At 45.5% G+C, this 18,377-nt stretch overlaps 1 protein-coding gene across 2 annotated transcripts; it reads left to right on the top strand.

Annotated features, from left to right (window-relative positions):
- Window positions 1-1,463: 1,463 nt before the first annotated feature.
- On the top strand, window positions 1,464-16,854 carry TNFAIP6 (TNF alpha induced protein 6). 2 transcript variants are annotated; one of them, XM_027656334.1, is made up of 7 exons: window positions 1,464-2,279; window positions 3,764-3,916; window positions 10,587-10,724; window positions 12,148-12,309; window positions 14,525-14,753; window positions 15,839-15,879; window positions 16,056-16,854. In XM_027656334.1, exons 2-7 carry the CDS (start codon window positions 3,847-3,849, stop codon window positions 16,217-16,219), a joined length of 804 nt encoding a protein of 267 aa, XP_027512135.1. In that variant the 5' UTR covers window positions 1,464-2,279; window positions 3,764-3,846; the 3' UTR covers window positions 16,220-16,854. The 2 variants fall into 2 exon arrangements, with proteins under 2 accessions (XP_027512135.1, XP_027512134.1); XM_027656333.1 differs by lacking the exon at window positions 1,464-2,279 and adding an exon at window positions 4,647-5,578 and having other exon boundaries at window positions 3,806-3,916.
- The last annotated feature ends 1,523 nt before the right edge of the window (window positions 16,855-18,377 follow it).

Below are 18,377 nucleotides of genomic sequence, written 5' to 3'. Positions count from 1 at the left end.
TGCCCTTTGGAGACTTATTTAATGGAAAAGCTCTTCATTCACACCCTTAAATGAGATGCTTGGAGTTAGATAATGATCTATTTGTTATATGCTAGTGAAATATGATAAATATAGGAGATTAAAACCCTTATAAATGCTTAGTTACCTTATCATTTCAATTATAATATTTATATAATTTATGATTATATATTTCTAGTTAATATTTTATATTAAAATAGAAAAGTAAGTGTTTACTTTGTAGGCAAACTGTTTGACCAGAAAGTCTTTTTCACAAGGATTGTTTCCATGAGTTTGAATGGTCAGCAGTGATTCCACTCTGACCTTGCTTTCACCAATGTGAAAAGAGTTAATACACACTGTTTATTAAAACTATTATGGTGTAGATGTTTTATATACACCTACCAGACACCAATATTTTTATTTTCCTCTACAAACACAGTACATTGTATATATTTAGAGATGCATGATATATCAAATAAATAAATAAATAATATAAATATACCAATTAATTAAACAAACAATATAATATATTGTAAAAGCACATAATCTCCAGAACTACTGAAAAAAACTCACGTCTATGGCCCTAAAGGACTAAATTCTGCACATCTGACCATTTGCATACATTAATCTTATATTAATATTAATAAAATGTTATTAATAATATGTTTTTATTAATAATATGTTTTATATTAATATTTTCCCCAACCCCCCCTCTCCCCAGAGTTGTTGCAGTTGGCTCTGCAGTGGATGGAGCTGCAACTTGTTTTTTTCTTTTCAGGAGTTTCCTGGCAATCTTTGGAGCCTGTTTGTCTTGGCACCCCCCTGCCACATTACCCAGTCCTCAGTCTCACATCTAAAAACCGTGTTTACCACATTTTGTGCCTTTGGAATATATTTCTGTCGTTTCAAAATGTGATTTAAAGTGTCTCATCCCTGAGACACTTGTTAACTTTCTATCTGTTATATCTGTATTTTTTAAAATTTTGGTTGCTCCAACTCTTTTATTTAGAGTAACTCTCACTATAGGACTTCAAATATTTCAACTTGGCAAATGGTCAGAATTTTTATAAGTGAATCCATTCTTCTCTCCCAACATCTGCTCTCAATATTCCCAAATGTTTTTGGTTTGTTCTCCTTTCACATGGAGGGGTTTGTTTGCTTTTTTTAAACTCAAGCACCACTACACAGAGAGGTTGGGTCTTGCCTCATTGATGCTGCTGATAAAAATGGGCACTGATTTCAAGAAAAATCAGACTTTAAGGCAAAGGAGGGGAGGTTGAAAAATATTTATTTATTTATAAGGCAAAATACTCTCTGAAAGATTAACTTACCCCTGGGACAATAAACTCTCAGGTCATTGGCCAAGGAGATCTCATGTTATCAAATTCTTCTCAAATTGCATCACCTGAAGTTGGGAAATTTCAGTAGAAATTCCTTCTGGCTTGCCTTAACTGCAACAAATGTGTGAAAAATATAGAAATCTTAGTTTGTAAGTTAATAAGGAGCGAGTTTTTCATGAGTCCAAACCATTTCATCAACTCTTTCCCAAAAAACCACCATCTCTGTGTCACTTTTTGGCTTTCACTGGAGCAGAGGCATCCAAGGAAAGAGATATTGGAAAAGCAGGTGAATGTCTTCGGGTCAGACCTGCCAAATCCCACTGGCTGCTTTCATTTTGGATGCATTTTTCCTCCTTAGACCATCTTCTTGTCCATGTAATATTTTAAAACATTTTAAAATCCCGACTTGTTGCTTTTGCAGGGAATTTCACCAAGAGCAAAAGTCAAACCAGGAGTTCACAGAAACCAAAACATCCTGTGGAAAATAAATGACTCACCTCTGTGTTGTCATGGTGGAGCCTTTTGTTGGATGGAGTACACCTGGGAAAACAACAGGGAGAGGACCAGGAATAGTCCAGAGCCTAGAAAATATGACCTGCAGGAAAGGTGGAAAGAAGGTGATAATTTTTAAAGTGAAACCTAAAGATACAATAAGAGTTGTAACATGATTTTCCTGCTACAAAGAGGCACTAAAGAACCTGTTACTTTGCTGAAGAAAAAAAAGAAGAAATAAGCCAAGAATTAAGGAAGAGTTAAGGAAAGAGCTAAGAAAGAGTTAAGGAAAGCCCTGCTTTCCCTTCAATTTATATAAGATTTGTCTGGTACATATTTAAATGTGGAAAACTTGGAAGAAAGCTAAAGAATGTCAGCTGAGTGTCTCCAAGTGCCTGTGGACAGCTGTGGAATATCTTGGTGCTGAGGTTCTGCTGGGATTTGCAGGTGAGAACTTTCCTGCTCACTGGAGGGGCAGAAGTGCAGCTCTGGGGGTGTCACTTCACTGGCACTGCAAAATACTCCCTATGCCCAGTTACTCCTCCCTCTACAACATTTACTGAACCCTGGAGAGCTTTTGGTAGAATCCCAGGATCACAGAGGCTGGAAAAGCCCTCCCAGCCCATGGATCCCCCCTTGTCCCCCAGCCCAGAGCACTGAGTGCCACGGCCAGGCCTTCCTGGGACACCTCCAGGGCTGGGCACTCCAAACCTCCCTGGGCAGCCCCTGCCAAGGCCTCACCACCCTTTCCATGGGAAATTCCTGCTGATGTCCAACCTGACCCTCCCCTGGCACAGCCTGAGGCCGTTCCCTCTCCTCCTGTCCCTTGTTCCCTGGGAGCAGAGCCTGACCCCCCTCAGCTCCCCCCTCCTGTCAGAGATTTTTACTGTCTGACAAAGATGAAGTTTATTCATTTGAGGGACTATTCCCAATGTGACACCTGAATCCTGCCTCCAAGACTGGATGATTTCTCCTGCTGCCTTACAGCCCCAGTTATTCCCTGATTCTATGACCCATAAGCCACCGTATTTCCTTGGAATTCTTGACAGCTAGTCTTGTTCCTCCAGGGAGGTTAAAGGCACCTGGATGTTCCTCCAGGTACCAAGTGACAGGACAAGAGGAAACAGCCTCAGGTTGTGCCAGGGGAGGTTTAGACTGGACATGAGGAAAAATTTCTTCGTGGAAAAGATTGTCAAGCTTTGGAACAAGCTGCCCAGGGAAGGGGATGGTCGAGTCCCCATCCCTGGGAGTGTTAAAAACTGTGTGGATGTGGCACTTGAGGACATGGTCGGTGGTGACCATGGTGGGGCTGTTTTGACAGTTGAACTTGATGATCTTCAAGGTCTTTTCCAACCTTAATTCCATGATTCTGTGTTCACTCAAACATCAGACCTTGCATAAATCAAGGGCTGCTCTCAAGCACTGTTTGCTTTTTTATGCCCTTTATTTATTTATTAAGTTGCTTTTTCCAGCTGAGGCCTTTCCCCACTAACACTTAACTTCAGTAATGAGTAATTTTTATTCATTATTGTACAAGTGTCTTTCCTAATGATTTCATTGTGTCAGTCTGTGACAAATCATCTCCATGGTTTGCACTCCTTGCTCTTAGAAATTAGTCACTGTTCCCACATTCCTGTGATCTTGTGCACTGCAACCCACCTACCAAGGACAGAACAATTCCTGTGGCGTGGACATTTGGCTCTGATAGATCATTAATATCAACTCACACTGCCATACCATCCAGAGGAATTCTCATGGAGTGGCACAGAGAAAAGGGGTCCTGTGCAAGGAAAGACATCACATCACACTTCTTTCTCTCCACCTGATCCAGGAATTTATCCTTCCAGATTGCCAGTGAATTATATTATTGTTGAGTTTTCCCTTTCCCTCGGTTTCCATCCCTTCCCTCCTGCCTCTTTTATTGTTTCCAGGTTCCCAGAAGATGCCATGACTGTGTCCCAAATGCAAACCAGCAAAGACTAAGTGCCAGTCTCCTTCAGCCAGTGAGAAATCAATGTTCCGGAGTAACACATTCAGCAACACCCCAAAAGTTGATGCTGCCACCTTCACAACTCATATCCCAGGTAACCTCAAGTACTTGTCTTGGGGATTAATGTTTAGAAAGCATCAGGCTTCTACCAAAATATTTTCCCAGAATAAAGTTTAATTAGGTGCCATTCAAAAACCTTGGACTCTTCTCTATTAGGCATTAACTCATCAGGAATTTCTCCCTGGAAAGAGTGGTCAGGCATTGCCCAGGGAGGTTTGGAGTCCCCATTCCTGGAGGTGTCCAAGGAAGGCCTGGTTGTGGCACTCAGTGCTCTGGGCTGGGGGACAAGGTGGGGATCAGGCACAGGTTGACCTTGGTCTTGGAGGTCTTTTCCAACCTCAGCGATCCTGGGATTCTCTAAAGCAGGAAACAAGTACAAATGAAGCACCAACCCTCAAATGTGGAAAGAAGAAGCAGAGCAGGGCTCCCACCTCGCTGTGATGAGACAAGTCTGTGGGGATCTTCCCTGTTTTGCTGCCAGGGGAGCTGTAAAGGGGGTGGGACCATCAGTGTGGGAGAGGCTGTGAACAAAGTGGCAGCCCCTGGGTCAGTCCCTGGATCAATCTCTGCACCAGTCCCTGTCCCAGCATCCTCTGTAAGGATGGACCTCACTCTGAGCCTGGAGTGATGAAGAATCTTCCTCACCACAAGTCATCTGTGTTAAAACATTTTTGAGCAGGCCCAGCCACCTCCACCCTTCCCTTCCCTTCCCATCTCTTGCAGTTTGATTGTTGGCGTGACCATTGTCATGTCTCTGTCTGTAGCTCCTGACTCAGAAGTTACCAATGTTATCAGCAGAGTTTTCCAAGGGCTTCTCAGGAGTGTGGAGCACCAGCTCCTTTTCCATACTCTCATCTTTTCCCCCCTTTCCTCTCTCCCACTCATCCATGAGGAGCAGCTGCAGGATTCACTTCCAGCCAGAAGGGAAGACAAGCAGACAGCTGTCACGCCATGATTCAGCCTTTAAACTGTGGTTTGGAGGGGAAGTTTTGAGCTTTATTTCCCACTTTGCAGAACAAAGAGCATCTGTTTTTGACACTTGCAGTTTTGTGCTGATCTGGGAGGTTGATTTGCAGCGACAGATTCCGTGTGGGGAAGCCGAATTCAAACAGTCAGTGTAAAATCTTCTCCTGACGTTTTTCCATTGGTTAGGTGAAATTAAATCCGAATTATTTACAGAGGGGCAGAATGTTTAAAGGAGAATGAGAGCGAGTGTGATCTCTCAGGTCCTGTAAGTGGTGTGGCTGGAAGCATAGATAGACTGGCTCTGAGTTTTATTTTGTGGAATCTGAAGGCAGCCAGTGCCGAAGAATGAACAGCCTTTGGCTTGGAGAGCGTCCGCGTGTGCCACAGTAGTGAGGGATAGAATGGATTCTTGGACAGGCTGGGAATGGAGAGAGCCAAAAGTGAGTCACATGGGCGACTGCAGACACCACATTTAATTGTGTAAGAACTGCAGCAGCACAATTGGAGCAGCCTCACTGACCTCACAGCTCAACGTGCTATTTAAGGTCTGGCTCCCAGATGTTCCAGGAGCACCGAGCCAGAGCCGACCCGGAGCGTTTGACCAGGGAATATTTACAGCCTGAGCCTTCCCGGGAGATGATTGCACTGATTCTCTTCTCTGCCCTGCTCTGGGACGAGGCTGGAGCGTGGGGCTTCAAGGATGGAGTGCTGCACAACTCCATTTGGTTAGGTAAGGAATAACTTAATTCTTGGGAATGTTTTGCTGCAGAGCCACCGTGTTTGTCCAAGAGCAGCACGAAGCTGAGCTGTGCATTAATATCAGCAAAATCCTGCATTGCAACTCATTAAACCATTTCATCTGAGTAGTGAATGTGAGTTTTTACACATTTGCTGTTTTACTCCTCCTCTGAAATGCAAGAAAAGCTAATGATGGAATATTTATCCAAATGTGTTTTCCTGCAGCGTGAGGTGAAAACTGCACTAAAAAACAGTTGCTTGTAACGAAGGAAAAAGGGTCTGAAAAGAAACATTTGCCAAAGGAATGAATTGCTTTCTGCATGAACATACTTCACATGCCTGGGGTCCTGCATATGAAACTAAATGGTCTGGAAATAATAGTGATAATATTTCCTAGGTTTCTAGAAAAGCACAGAAATGTCTGTGTTTTGGCCATTGGTTTGCTCACATCATTTAACAGGGCACAGAAGATTTTCAAAGGGCAAGAGAAAAAATGCTGTGGGAAGAGTTTCTTGTACCTCAAGTGGGTTTAAATAGCTCTGAGATTCTTTTATAGATCTTTAAAATTATCCAAGGCAACAGGCAAACATAGAGTCGAGTCACATAAAGGATGCCAAAATAAAGGCATGCACTGAGTGCTCTGTTTTATTGACAAATGCTTACAAATCCTTTCTCCTCTCCGGAATGTTGTGTGATTCTTTAAGGATTTTAGGGAATCCCTGAGTTTCTGTTGTGCTCAGATGTCCCAGGAGGGAGCAGGACCACGCTGTGTCAGCTGGTGCAGCAACCACGTGGCTCCAGCCCCTCTCAGAGGACCATGTAAACCACCAGGAGCACAAATGAGGCACAGAAATTATCTATATTGCTTTCCATTTGACTGCACATTTTTAGTGGCTCCTCTCTGCTCCCGACCTTGGGACATTCCTCCTGTGTCCCACAGCTGGGAGGGGGAGCTCCAAGGAAGAACAGCTTGGCAGCTTCAGGTTCCACCTCGAGTGGCTGCTGTTCAAAAATAGGATGACAAAGGAGAGGTTTGTGTGGGAAACAAGCAGAGTGTTTATTCCTGGCTGGAATAACAACAAGGAGACACAGGAGATGAGTAGGGCTGAGGGTTTGTTAAGCCTTGATGGCCAAGGCAGAGAGGTTGAGTGTCAGGTGATGATGATGATGATGGCTCTTCCACCTGATGATGGGGAAGAGTCTCACACACATCCCACTTTTACTGACAGACAGGGAATGGCTCCGGGGTGTTTTATTTGCAAATATTGGTACTATAACCAGCCAGTTCATAGCTTTAGGGACTGCTACAGCATAAATGCAAATTTGGGATAACAGTGATCAGTCAATTCAGCAGTCAAATGGAAGAAAAAACATTTCAACTTCTTTAGAATGGAGCAGCTGAGTGTTGATTGGAATGCACAGCAAAATTCTGGTTTGCTGCACCTTGAAGCATTTACCGTGAGAGTCAGTAAAAATAAACCAGGAGGGGAAAACTGATGACTTGTTCTAAATAAAACCAAACTAGAAATGCACTATCCAGTGTAACTACAGCAATAACATTATGGAAATGAAGCTCAAAAATTGAATTACCAATGGAATTCAGTGACACTGTATGGAAATAAAAAAAAAAATAAATTGGCAAAATCACAGACATCCAGTTCAGGCTTCTGTGTATTAAAAAAAAACCCTCAAAACCAAACAAAAAGGGTAACTTGAATAGTAAAACAAGTCACTCCAATCTCACCTTCACTGTGCGTTAAAGCAAGACCCCTCCTTGAATAAAACATCTGAGCTTTGCTTATCTCCTCTTCTGATAAAGCACCAAATTGAAAATGTAGGGAGATTTCCATCTTACCTTTTTTTTTCCCCAGCAAATCATAAGCACAGCTATAAAATCTCGAATTACTGGCAGCCTGGAAACGCTCATGTCTTACCTTTTTCCTCCTTATAAACATCTCTTGTTTCTCAGGCAGTGTGTGCAGTGCAGTCCTGCTGCAGCTGCCTCCAGCACCTCCCTGGGAATGGATTCCTTGTGGGAATGGAATGTTGATGTGGCTCATTTTCGACACAAGCACGTTATAACCAAAGGTTCATTGTCAGCTGATGGGAGGGTTGGGACAGTCCTGCCCGAATTTTCTCATGCCCTTATTCCAGTGCCAGTTCTTGGTGCCACAGGGTAGGTTTTCCAGGACTCTGTGCTCAGGATTCCATCCCCATTCCCACTCCACGTGTCAGGGTGGTTTAGGGGCTTTTCCTGCTCTGTTTGGTGGAGTTCTCTGAGTTTGACCACGTGTGTTTTCAGAGGTCCATGCCAAGAGCTCTACATGGCCACCCTCTGCTTAAAAGCTAAATATTCCCTTTTATTTAGCATTTAGTGCTTGTTCCCTGCATATTGTGGGGACTTTAGCAGCCCAAATTTCATGCTGCTTGTATTTGTGCAAAAGAGTTTGGCTGCATTTCCCCACCTCCTGCTGTGGATGATGAGGATGCAGGAGGATGCAGGACCCCCCTGTCCCTGGGCTCCAAGGAGAGATTTTAGGAAATGTGAGCTGGAAGAAACACGTGGGACCCACGGCCCTTTGGCAGTGGTGGGCATGTGCTTGTGCTGGCAAATACAAATTCCATGCAGGTTTATCTGCTTGGCATGATCCCACCTCCATAAAGAGCAATTCCTGCCTGCCTGTGAATACCTTATATAAATTTATACATCCAGAGACACAAATGTGTCAATGAATGGTTAATAATTCCAGTCCTTTAGCCGGGTCTGTGTTTGATGAAGCACTTTATCTGTCTGCACAGCCCCTGATGTAATTAAGAGGGAGGGGGGAAAGTTGCCAGTGGAAGATCCAATCAGTTAATTAGGATACACTGTTAGGGAATGCTTTAAAGTGTGACACACCGAGCCAGCAGCAAATCCCAAAGCTTGGGGGGGAGTCCATGTGTGTGGTCTGGTTTTCCAAAGGCTACTTTTGCCACGTTACAAAGCAATAACAGAGAGGGAGCTGGAGATTGCTCCTTGCAGGGTGACAACACCCACCAGGGTACTGCAGGAAGATTCAGTGGTGCTGCTCTTGGTTCTAGCCCTTGCAGACCATGTGGAAAGCAGAACTTTCCAGAAATATTCTGAAAAATATGATGCCTGTCCGTAGTGACATTTCAGCAACAAGTGGCAGGAGATACCTCTGGAGGGATCAAATTTGAAAATATCACCAGGTGAAAAAGCCAACTGAAAATGGGAAATTTTTACTGGCAGCTCTGGGAGTGACGAGTCCAAGCAGTGGAGAATCCCACCAGATCCCTGGTGGTACATCCAGGGACAGGATGGGACTTACAAAGGTGGCAGCCAGAGGACTGGGGGCTTTCACCAGCAAAGAGCCTGAAGACATCTCTTGTTTTGGCTCATTTTGCAAAGGTGACTGACCTCAGAATTCAGGTGCTCTTTGAGTGGTGAAGGTGGGGCAGCTCAGTGAGTCCCAAGGAATACAGTCTGTATGTTCCAATTCATCTCTCAGTTCCCTTCCCTGGGAGCTCAGTGATCAGCAATGTGGATTCCAGGTTGCCCCAGATTTCCCATTGCTGCATTCTGAATCCAACACAACCCTGCCCACAGCAGCAGTGAGCTGATTTATCAGGACTTGCCACGAGCTTAGACATGACAGCCTATTGAGGAAATGAAAAGCAATACTTCCGAGGAATAAATCCTTAATTAAAATGTGTTTTTTTAATATAACACACCATCATTCACAGCTGGGAGTTGTTATGGCTCTTCTTTGCAATAAAACTGGCTTCTTCAGGAGGGTTTTTCCATGGAGGATCTGTTATCCCGTGCCCATGCCACCGATATTCCCAGTGATGTTCCGGAAGGCGGCTCTGTTTCTTCTGAGACTGTTGTCAGCAATATAATTTATTTCTCTGGGCACAAGGCCAGTGACAGCAGGTCCAAAAACCACCCTGGCCAACGTCATTCCGTGTCTATTAAGGGATCTCACCATTAACCACAATTCAGTGGTGACCAGGGCTTTTTAAAAACTACCCTAACCCAGCCAAAACCACCGACTCCAAGTATGTCCCTAAAAAAAAGACACCCTCCTTTTCCCATGGGACCAATAACTACTGTAAAAACGCTCCCTGTTTTCCATCTTTTTTTTCAGTGATAGCTCCAAACAGCCACATCTCCCAGATTATCCTAAATATGAGAGAGACCTAAACAAAACCACCGTTCAGATTAGATATGCACGTTGGTTCCGAGACAGATTTCCACACATATGGCACCAGACAAGTGCAACATGAAGAGATTATAAAACTTGTGGCAGCGCTGGCAGTTTCTAGGTTTCCCTGGAAAGCTGCTTTTTATCATATTTGCAACGGCAGAGAAAAAAAATACGAAGCAAATGTACGAATTTTGTGTGCAGCAGAAATGTCAGCCAGCGATTGTTCTGGTCCTGCCCTCGGTGACACACGCTCAGATATTTTTACTTCGCATTTTTCTCCCCTTTCATTCCCGCCTCTCCTCGATCCAAGTAGCTCTGATTTAACTTCTCTGGAGACTCCAAACAAAGCTCTGATTCATCTTCCAAAGGCGCTTCAAGTGGCAGCCAGAGGGATGCTGTGATAGGGATCCAGAAGGAGCTTCCCCGGAGTCAGGCGGGATACAGAGCCCCGGGGATGCTGACAGCCGGCGTTCCCATAACGACTGCCCTCGGAGTCATCCCAGGGGAGTCCTGCCCAGCCTTTTGTTGACCTTCTGTTGTTCAAAAATTCTCCAAGCTCTGTTGTTAAAAACTTCTCCCAAACAAACCCAACCTTCGGGTTTCTCAAAAAGCTTTGGGTCGGGAGGGACGTGTTTTCCCGGCGCTTCCCGAGCGGCACAGCTGCCAGCTGGACGCTCGGTTCTTCTTCCCACCTGGAAGGAGATGTGGAGCCCAACGTTGAGGTCTCGCTGCTGGGGGTGGGAGGGCTGAGGTCTGACACTGAATCCGTGTCCTGCCTCGTTCCCACAGAGCGGGCAGCCGGGGTGTACCACCGGGAATCCCGCTCCGGGAAGTACCAGCTCACCTACGCCGAGGCCAAGGCCGTGTGCGAGTACGAGGGAGGACACCTGGCCACGTACCAGCAGCTGGAGGCGGCCCGGAAAATAGGTATGGAAAAATCATGGAAAAATCACGGCACTTGGCTTTTCACAGCCCTCGTTCAGCGTTGTCAGCTGTGTATTGTTGTGTCTGTTATGAACTCGGGGACTGAGAGACGTGGAAATCCCTGGATTTTTGCTCAAGTTGCTTCCAATTTCCCACCTTGGTCACTGGAGTGTGACCAGTGCCAGGGCCTCCCCACCCTCACAGCCAGGAATTCCTCCCCAGTATCCCATCTAAATCAACCCTCCTTCAGCTTAAAGCCATTCCCTGTGTCCTGTCCCTCCATCCCTTGTCTCCAGTCCCTCTCCAGCTCTCCTGGAGCCCCTTTAGGCCCTGCAAGGGGCTCTCAGCTCTCCCTGGAGCCTTCTCTCCTCCAGGGGAACCCCCCCAGCTCTCCCAGCCTGGCTGCAGAGCAGAGGGGCTCCAGAACTTAAAGCATCTCCGTGGCCTCTAGGGAATCATTCAGGGAATCATTCTAACAGGTCAGTCTCTTCTTTTCATCAAGATTTTTATCCCAGCCATATTTGCTCTGGGAGAAAGTGAATTGTGTGTGCTTGGAGTAAAAAGTGGAGCTGACTCAGGGCTCTACTGTATTTCTAGTTGATTCCTAATAAGAAATTATCCATTCATTCAGAGCAATGGGAAAACAATGGAAAATATCCTCCACTCCAGAGATTTTCTTGCTCTGCTGTTGAGTCAGAACTGGCTCTCAGCACCAGCACACATGTGAAAGGGGGACTTTTGTCTCTCTGAGCAGCTCAGAGCCCTGGGGTGCCACAAATATGTCCCATTTCCTCTCAGTGCAAACACTGGATTGGTCTCTACCAGCCAGGGAACAACGTTGCATTCTTTGCCTATTGGTGTTAAGTTCTCAGCCCCAAAATGCATTAACAGGATCTTTTTTGTTTGGCAAGAAATGCTTGAGGCATTTCACGTATTCAAATTTCAGTTGCAAGTGTTTTAAATTGACACTGCAGGGTTTTAGCTGTGTTTTGTATGTAGTGTTTTATTCATGCTCAGAAATTAAGGCTGCTGACTCCTGAGATCTGATTGAGCAGATTTGTGTGACTTGAAAAGGGAAACAAAGCACACTCTTAGACAACTCATCCAATGTATAATTTGATTACAAGCGGTCACAGAGCACTTCAGACTGACTACTTGGGGAACTATGCAGTCCATCTGTGTTTGATTTTTGTCCTGAAATGAAGCCCCAGTAATCACATTGTGGGGAACACAATGCAATTTTATACTCTGTGTTTAAAATTATCCTCTCAAAGTCCTGCTCTTTCCTGCAGCTCAATTTCTACCAGGCCAATTACACCCAGGTCGTTGAGTCATCAGCTTGAGTAAGAGTTAGTTGAAGGAAAAGCAGCGTTCCCGGGCTGGGATTGATTGATCCCATCCATGTGGCATTTCCTCCCTGCTGCAGGTTTCCACGTGTGTGCTGCTGGCTGGATGGCCAAGGGCAGGGTTGGTTATCCCATCGTAAAAGCCGGAGCCAACTGTGGCTTTGGAAGGACTGGAATTGTTGACTACGGCATTCGCCTCAACCGGAGCGAGAGATGGGACGCCTACTGCTACAACCCCAACGGTGAGTCCAGAACGGCCCCCTGGGCACTGTCCTGCTGGGACAAGGGTGCACATGGAACCTCCCATTTCATTGGAACAATCTGAGGTGTTTCACATGGGGACCATTTTCCAGGTATTTCGCCCGTGAACAAGTTAAATTCAGTGTTAACCCTCATTCCTTCTTTTTTGTGTCCGAGATAGGAAAAGTTCTGAAAATGAATGTCATGTCCGGGACTGGCATCTTAGGAACTTCTCTTAGGAAGGAATTCTTGGCTGGGAGGGTGGGAAGGGCCTGGCCCAAGTTGCCCAGAGAAGCTGTGGCTGCCCCTGGATCCCTGGAACTGTCCAAGGCCAGGTTGGAGCAACCTGGGCTAGTGGAAGGTGTCGGGTTTGGAACTGGATGGGCTTTTAGGTCCCTTCCAACCCAAACCATTCTGTGATTCCATGATTCTCTGACTGAAACCCTGATGGATCCAGATCCCAGCAGTGCCTTGCGTGTGTGTCTGTAACTAGCTGGAGAAAAATGAACCTCCAAAGCAGATCAGGAGACATGACAAACATGAGTGGCAGAACCTCACCCCAGGAGGTGACTGAAATATCCACAGGGCCACTGTTACAGATTAGCTTGGTATCACTTCATTTAGCAGGGAAGGTGGAAAAAATAGGCAGCAAGAAGGAAAGCAGAGCTTAACCTGACTGTCTCCCTGCTCACAGTGTCCTGCCATGCCTGGCAGAGCCAGAGCTGGAGTTGTCCATGACGTCTGCACAGCTGTGCACAGTTTGTTTGTGCTCACAGGCTTGTTTACGTCCATCAAATAGCTCTGTGGGGTGGGGGCCATTCCCAGATGTTCCACATCCAAGGAGAGACTCCTGCCCTCAGAATTACAGCATGTGAGCCCGACTTTCTCTTTGTCAGCCTCTCCTCTGGGCCAGGAGGGAGTTACTATCCAAACACTGTTTGGTCAGAGGACAAAAGGAAACCAGAGCTGCCAACACGGCAGAGCTTCAGCCTCTCACATTGAAAGGATTTCTGTTCGTGCTCTGCAGAGCCTGGTGGGGCTGTCTGGAGGAGGAGGAGGAGGAGGTGAGGAGCCAGGGGAACAAAGACAAAACTCAGATTGAACTGAGCCTCTGCTCTGCTCCAGGATGCCGAAGATGTCACCTGATGAGGAACTTGTGGAACCCTTTGGTGTTTGAAATGTACATCCCACCCAGCAGTGATCAGACAATCACAGAATTCCAGAGTGGTTTGGGTTGAAGGGACCTTAAAGATCACCCAGTCCAACCCCCTGCCATGGACAGGGACACCTTCCGCTAGCCCAGGTTGCTCCAACCTGGCCTTGGACACTTCCAGGGATCCAGGGGCAGCCACAGCTTCTCTGCCCAACCTGGGCCAGGGCCTCCCCACCCTCCCAGCCAGCAATTCCTTCCCAATATCCCATCTATCCCTGCCCTCTGGCACTGGGAAGCCATTCCCTGTGTCCTGTCCCTCCATGCCTTCTCCCCAGTCCCTCTCCAGCTCTCCTGGAGCCCCTTTAGGCCCTGCAAGGGGCTCTCAGCTCTCCCTAGAGCCTTCTCTTCTCCAGGTGAGCCCCCCCAGCTCTCCCAGCCTGGCTCCAGAGCAGAGGGGCTCCAGCCCTTGGAGCATCTCCGTGGCCTCCTCTGGACTTGCTCCAGCAGCTCCACATCCTTCTTGTGTTGCAGCCCCAGAGCTGGAGACAGTATTCCAGCTACCAGAGCATGAATCAAACTGGAACAAGTGTTTTCATCCCAAAGGGAGTGAAGAGCTGCAGGAACAACAGGAGTGCACCCCCATGTATGTGAGCACCAGCCTTCAGAAGGCTTTTTGTAGGAAACCTTTTTGAAGAGGTCTTTGAAGAAGAAAGGGTGACACTGAGAGTCAGGGGGGACTTGCAAGTCCAGCTGTAAAGCTTGAAGGAGCCAAAAATCCCAAATGCCTTTGACATAAAACACCCAGCTCTGGCCCCAAGTCCACGGAAGTCAACGAAAGCTTTTCCTCTGAATTCAGTGCTCACCTCTTGCTTCCAAAATACCTTCTCCCAAAAGCTGGGAATGACTGACATTCACCGGGTGCTTGAACATACGAGAAGTTCTATCACTCTGGATGTTCTTGGGGGATTTTTTATGGATCTGCCAGGTCAAAGAGCCCGAAGATTCAAACCATAGCCACAGTCAGAAGGAACACTTAAACTCTGACATTTTTATTTCTCTCTTAGGAAAGGAGTGTGGTGGAGTCTTCACAGATTCCAGGCATGTTTTTAAGTCACCAGGGTACCCAAACGAGTATGAAAACGAGCAGATTTGCTACTGGCACATCAGAGTGAAGTATGGGCAGAGGATCCACCTGCAGTTCCTGGAGTTTGACGTGGAAGATGACGTCGCTTGTATGGCGGATTTCTTGGAAATCTATGACAGCTACGATGATGTCAATGGCTTTGTGGGCAGGTAAAGCAAATCCAGCTTTCATATGCAAATAAATGATTAAATCTGCCCCCCAGAACTTCAGGAGGACACTGTATCCCTTATCCAATTAGCACTGCTGGGATGTCCATAATTCCTGCAGCAATAGGACCTGATTTATCCTTCCTTTACTTTAATCTCCCCAATTTACTTTAATATTATTAACACATGCCTGTTAAGAGTTTCAGGGAATGGAGCTTTGCCCTTTTTTTGCTTTGCTAAATGAGATAAAAGAAAGCTGCAAGGCTTTTTAGTCAGCTGCTTATCCTGATTCTCCAGTATTTCTCAGGAAGGACTCTCAGGAATGTCAAACAGCATTTTGTGTTTGCTTTAATTGAAAGGAGGGAGGTGAGATGCTAGCAAAAATATATTTAATTTAAGTTGCTATTTGCTACAGAAGTGAAGTATTAGCTAATATCAGAACAAGTGCTATATATCATTTCTCTTATTAGATTTAGTTCCTTCTTTGCTTAATTCTCACTTTCTTCAATGTCGTACTTTTACTTAACCTTTATAAGTCATATTTTGGTATGAAACATCTCGACTTTCCAGTGCAGGGACTGTACAAAACGAACAAAAAACAAACCATAAAAAGTGATAAAAGGCACTTCCCAATTCCTAACACTTTTCACATCCTCCCTACAGATCATGTGTAGCAAAGCAAGGATATTCTGTTTGTTTTGCTTTTACAGATAATTTTAAATGGTTTTTTTCTGCCAATATTCTTCCTTTCTTATCCTTGGGCCACTGTTCTTCTACTTAATGCCTTGTTAAATTGCTCTTTTTCTTGTCCCACATTATTTACTTCCTGAGTATATTGAGAACTACTTCCCACATTTTTCCCTCCTCTAAACCTTACTGTGGGGTGATGTTTAAAAATTCTTTAGGCAGTAGATTTACCACAAAATTGCACACACTGAAGACTTAAAACAAATTTATCCCCTTCATCTCTAAGGAAAGAACAGCCTGGGAGCCCCAGTTCAGAGCAGGTTCTGTGCCACAATTCCTGTATCCTTTAACCATGAATATTCCTATATCCTTTAACCATGAATATTCCTATTTTTTTCCAGGTTTTGTGGAGATGAGTTGCCAGATGACATCATCAGCACAGGTAATCGATTTCTGGTAAAAAACCCCCCACAATTCCTTCTAGAGCAGGTGGATTGCTGTGAAAATCTCAGAATTTCAGCAACCAAGAGCACTCAAAAAGCAAAAATAAAACCCCGAAATATCACATTTTTATGCCACCCGAAATGTAACCTTTGTTTTTCTTTTTTCTTGTCCCAGGCAATGTGATGACCTTGAAGTTTTTGACAGATGCCTCAGTCACTGCTGGTGGGTTTCAGATTAGATACACTACCATGGAAACGCCTTCCAAGGCAGGTGATGGGAGGAATGCAACATCCCAAGGAAAAACAAACTACTTATCTGGAAAATTCGGTGTCATGTGAGCAGAGGAACCAGATACACTCATTAAGAACCGTGTCTTAGAATGAACCCAATTCAGATATCTGTGTCTTCAGATAAGACATTTTGATCATCTCTTCCTGACTTTTTATTTTCTGCTTTTCTACGAGTTTTGTTAATAAACTACATTAGGAAATAAATTATAAAACACACTTACATGAATAATAGAAAACTATTTTTAGGATACAAGTACTGTAAAAATCTGTTACCATAGATTTTAAAATTATTTTTGTATATAAACTGCTCCTTCCCCTCATTTCTTGTCCTGTTTGATCAAAATTTTTGTGTGACTGTTTCAGCTGTTTTAAAATTTAATAGGCTGTTCTCTCCTTATTTTTCTTGATTTCTACATATTTATTTTTTAGACTGTTGCTTTGGGGTTTTTTCCTGTTCTCCACACATTGCTATTCATTTAATTAACTGATTTTCTTGAACTCTAAGGGCCTTTAGAATAAGCTTATTTTTAAGACACATAAATTCGTTTTATGGACACTGTTGAGATGTTGGATATTGTTTACACGGGTTTAAGACTGCTCTGTTTTAAATTGATGAACTTAAATCCTTCTCCACATGTTTTTAATTTCAGTCTGAAGCAGCATTAAAGCTACCTCTGTTTTAATCCCGTCCTGAGTTTGCAATGGATTATTTTTATTTCTTTAGAACCTTTCGGACTTTGGCACATTTTCTTGATTTAAAGCAGAAAATAAGTTTTAAGGGTTTCTCTATTTCTCTGAGTGTTTTCTTGGCCCCAAAGTTAATGTCCACTGAGAATATTCCCGTGAATTGCATTTTGTTTGGAGCACTATGTATCCCTCTGAAAGCAGTTTCCACACCGAGGATCTTGAGCTAATCAAACCTATCTTTGCATTATTTATCTTAATGCTCAGTTCTTTTAATTGATTTCATTTTTTGAGCTTTTATTGCTATAATTTCACTGGGAATATGATCCTGCTGCTTGGCTGTACCGGAGGACAATGTTGCAGCTTCTCTCCTGGTTATTTCCAACACTTTATTCCTGTTCCATCGGGAAACAAGTTCAGTATCCCTACATTTATGGGATGTAGCTGTACCTAAAATCCGCTTTTTAATCCTGCCACCTTGTGTTCACAGACATACAATGCCATTCCAGTTCTCCGAGGTAGTGCTTGCAAATAAGGAATAGAATAAGGAAAAGCATGAAGAGAATGGTTAACATTTTATTTATGACCCGGGGTAATTTTTTACGGTTTGGGGTTTGTTGTTCTTCCTTTAACTGAGAAGCAACAGATCTCGAATTGACACGGATCAGATCCAGGGGGGTACAGGGAATACCCGCCTGTCTGGAGACCCTCATGGAGCCGGAGCTGGGGGCAGGATTTTGGGAAGAGACTTTTTCCAGGACAGTCACTCCTGCCGGGCATCGCCAGTGCAGGTGACTGAGGAAGACTCAGCCATTGACTGCTCAGGTCTGTCTCTAGCCCTGAAAAACAGGGATTCTCCACACTTTGGATTCGCTGCCAGCCCTGGTATTTCCTACTCCACCCCCAGTCACCCCTGCAGCCCACAGGCGTCACCTCCATCCCACCGGGCGGGACATCCTGTGCTCAGGGAATTTCGGGGGATGCCGGCAGGATTTTATGGAGATGGAGCCCGGCTGGAAGGTTAATTTCCAGTCATTAAATGTAATGATTTGACCTCATCGGGGTCTGCAGCTTCTTCATGACGGGCGGGCGGGGGGCAGCACTGAGTGATCAGGGACAGCACCCAGGGAAGGGCTGGAGCTGTGTCAGGGCAGGGTCAGGTTGGATCTCAGAGAAAGGTTCTTCCCCCAGAGGGTGGTTGGGCACTGCCCAGGCTCCCCAGGGCAGTGGGCACGGCCCTAAGGCTGCCAGAGCTCCAGGAGGGTTTGGAAAACGCTCTGAGGGACACGGGGGGAATTGCTGGGGTGTCCTGGGCAGGACTGCGGCCGGACTGGATGACCCCTCTGGGTACATCCCATGATCCCACGATCCCATGTAAGTGCTCGGGGGGGGGATATCGGGGCAGACCCAGCGCCCTCAGCGCTGAGGCGACCCCGCCCCTCGTTCCGCCCCGCCCCTCCCGCGGCATCCCCGCCAATCAGCGGCGAGGGGCGGAGCCTCCGCGGCGCGCGGGAACGGCTCC

Source organism: Corapipo altera, unplaced genomic scaffold, assembly GCF_003945725.1.
Source record: "Corapipo altera isolate COAL_440 unplaced genomic scaffold, ASM394572v1 68, whole genome shotgun sequence".
Classification (NCBI taxonomy): domain Eukaryota; kingdom Metazoa; phylum Chordata; class Aves; order Passeriformes; family Pipridae; genus Corapipo; species Corapipo altera.
Note: the sequence above shows the minus strand (reverse complement) of the source record. Positions and strands in the feature narration are given on the sequence as shown.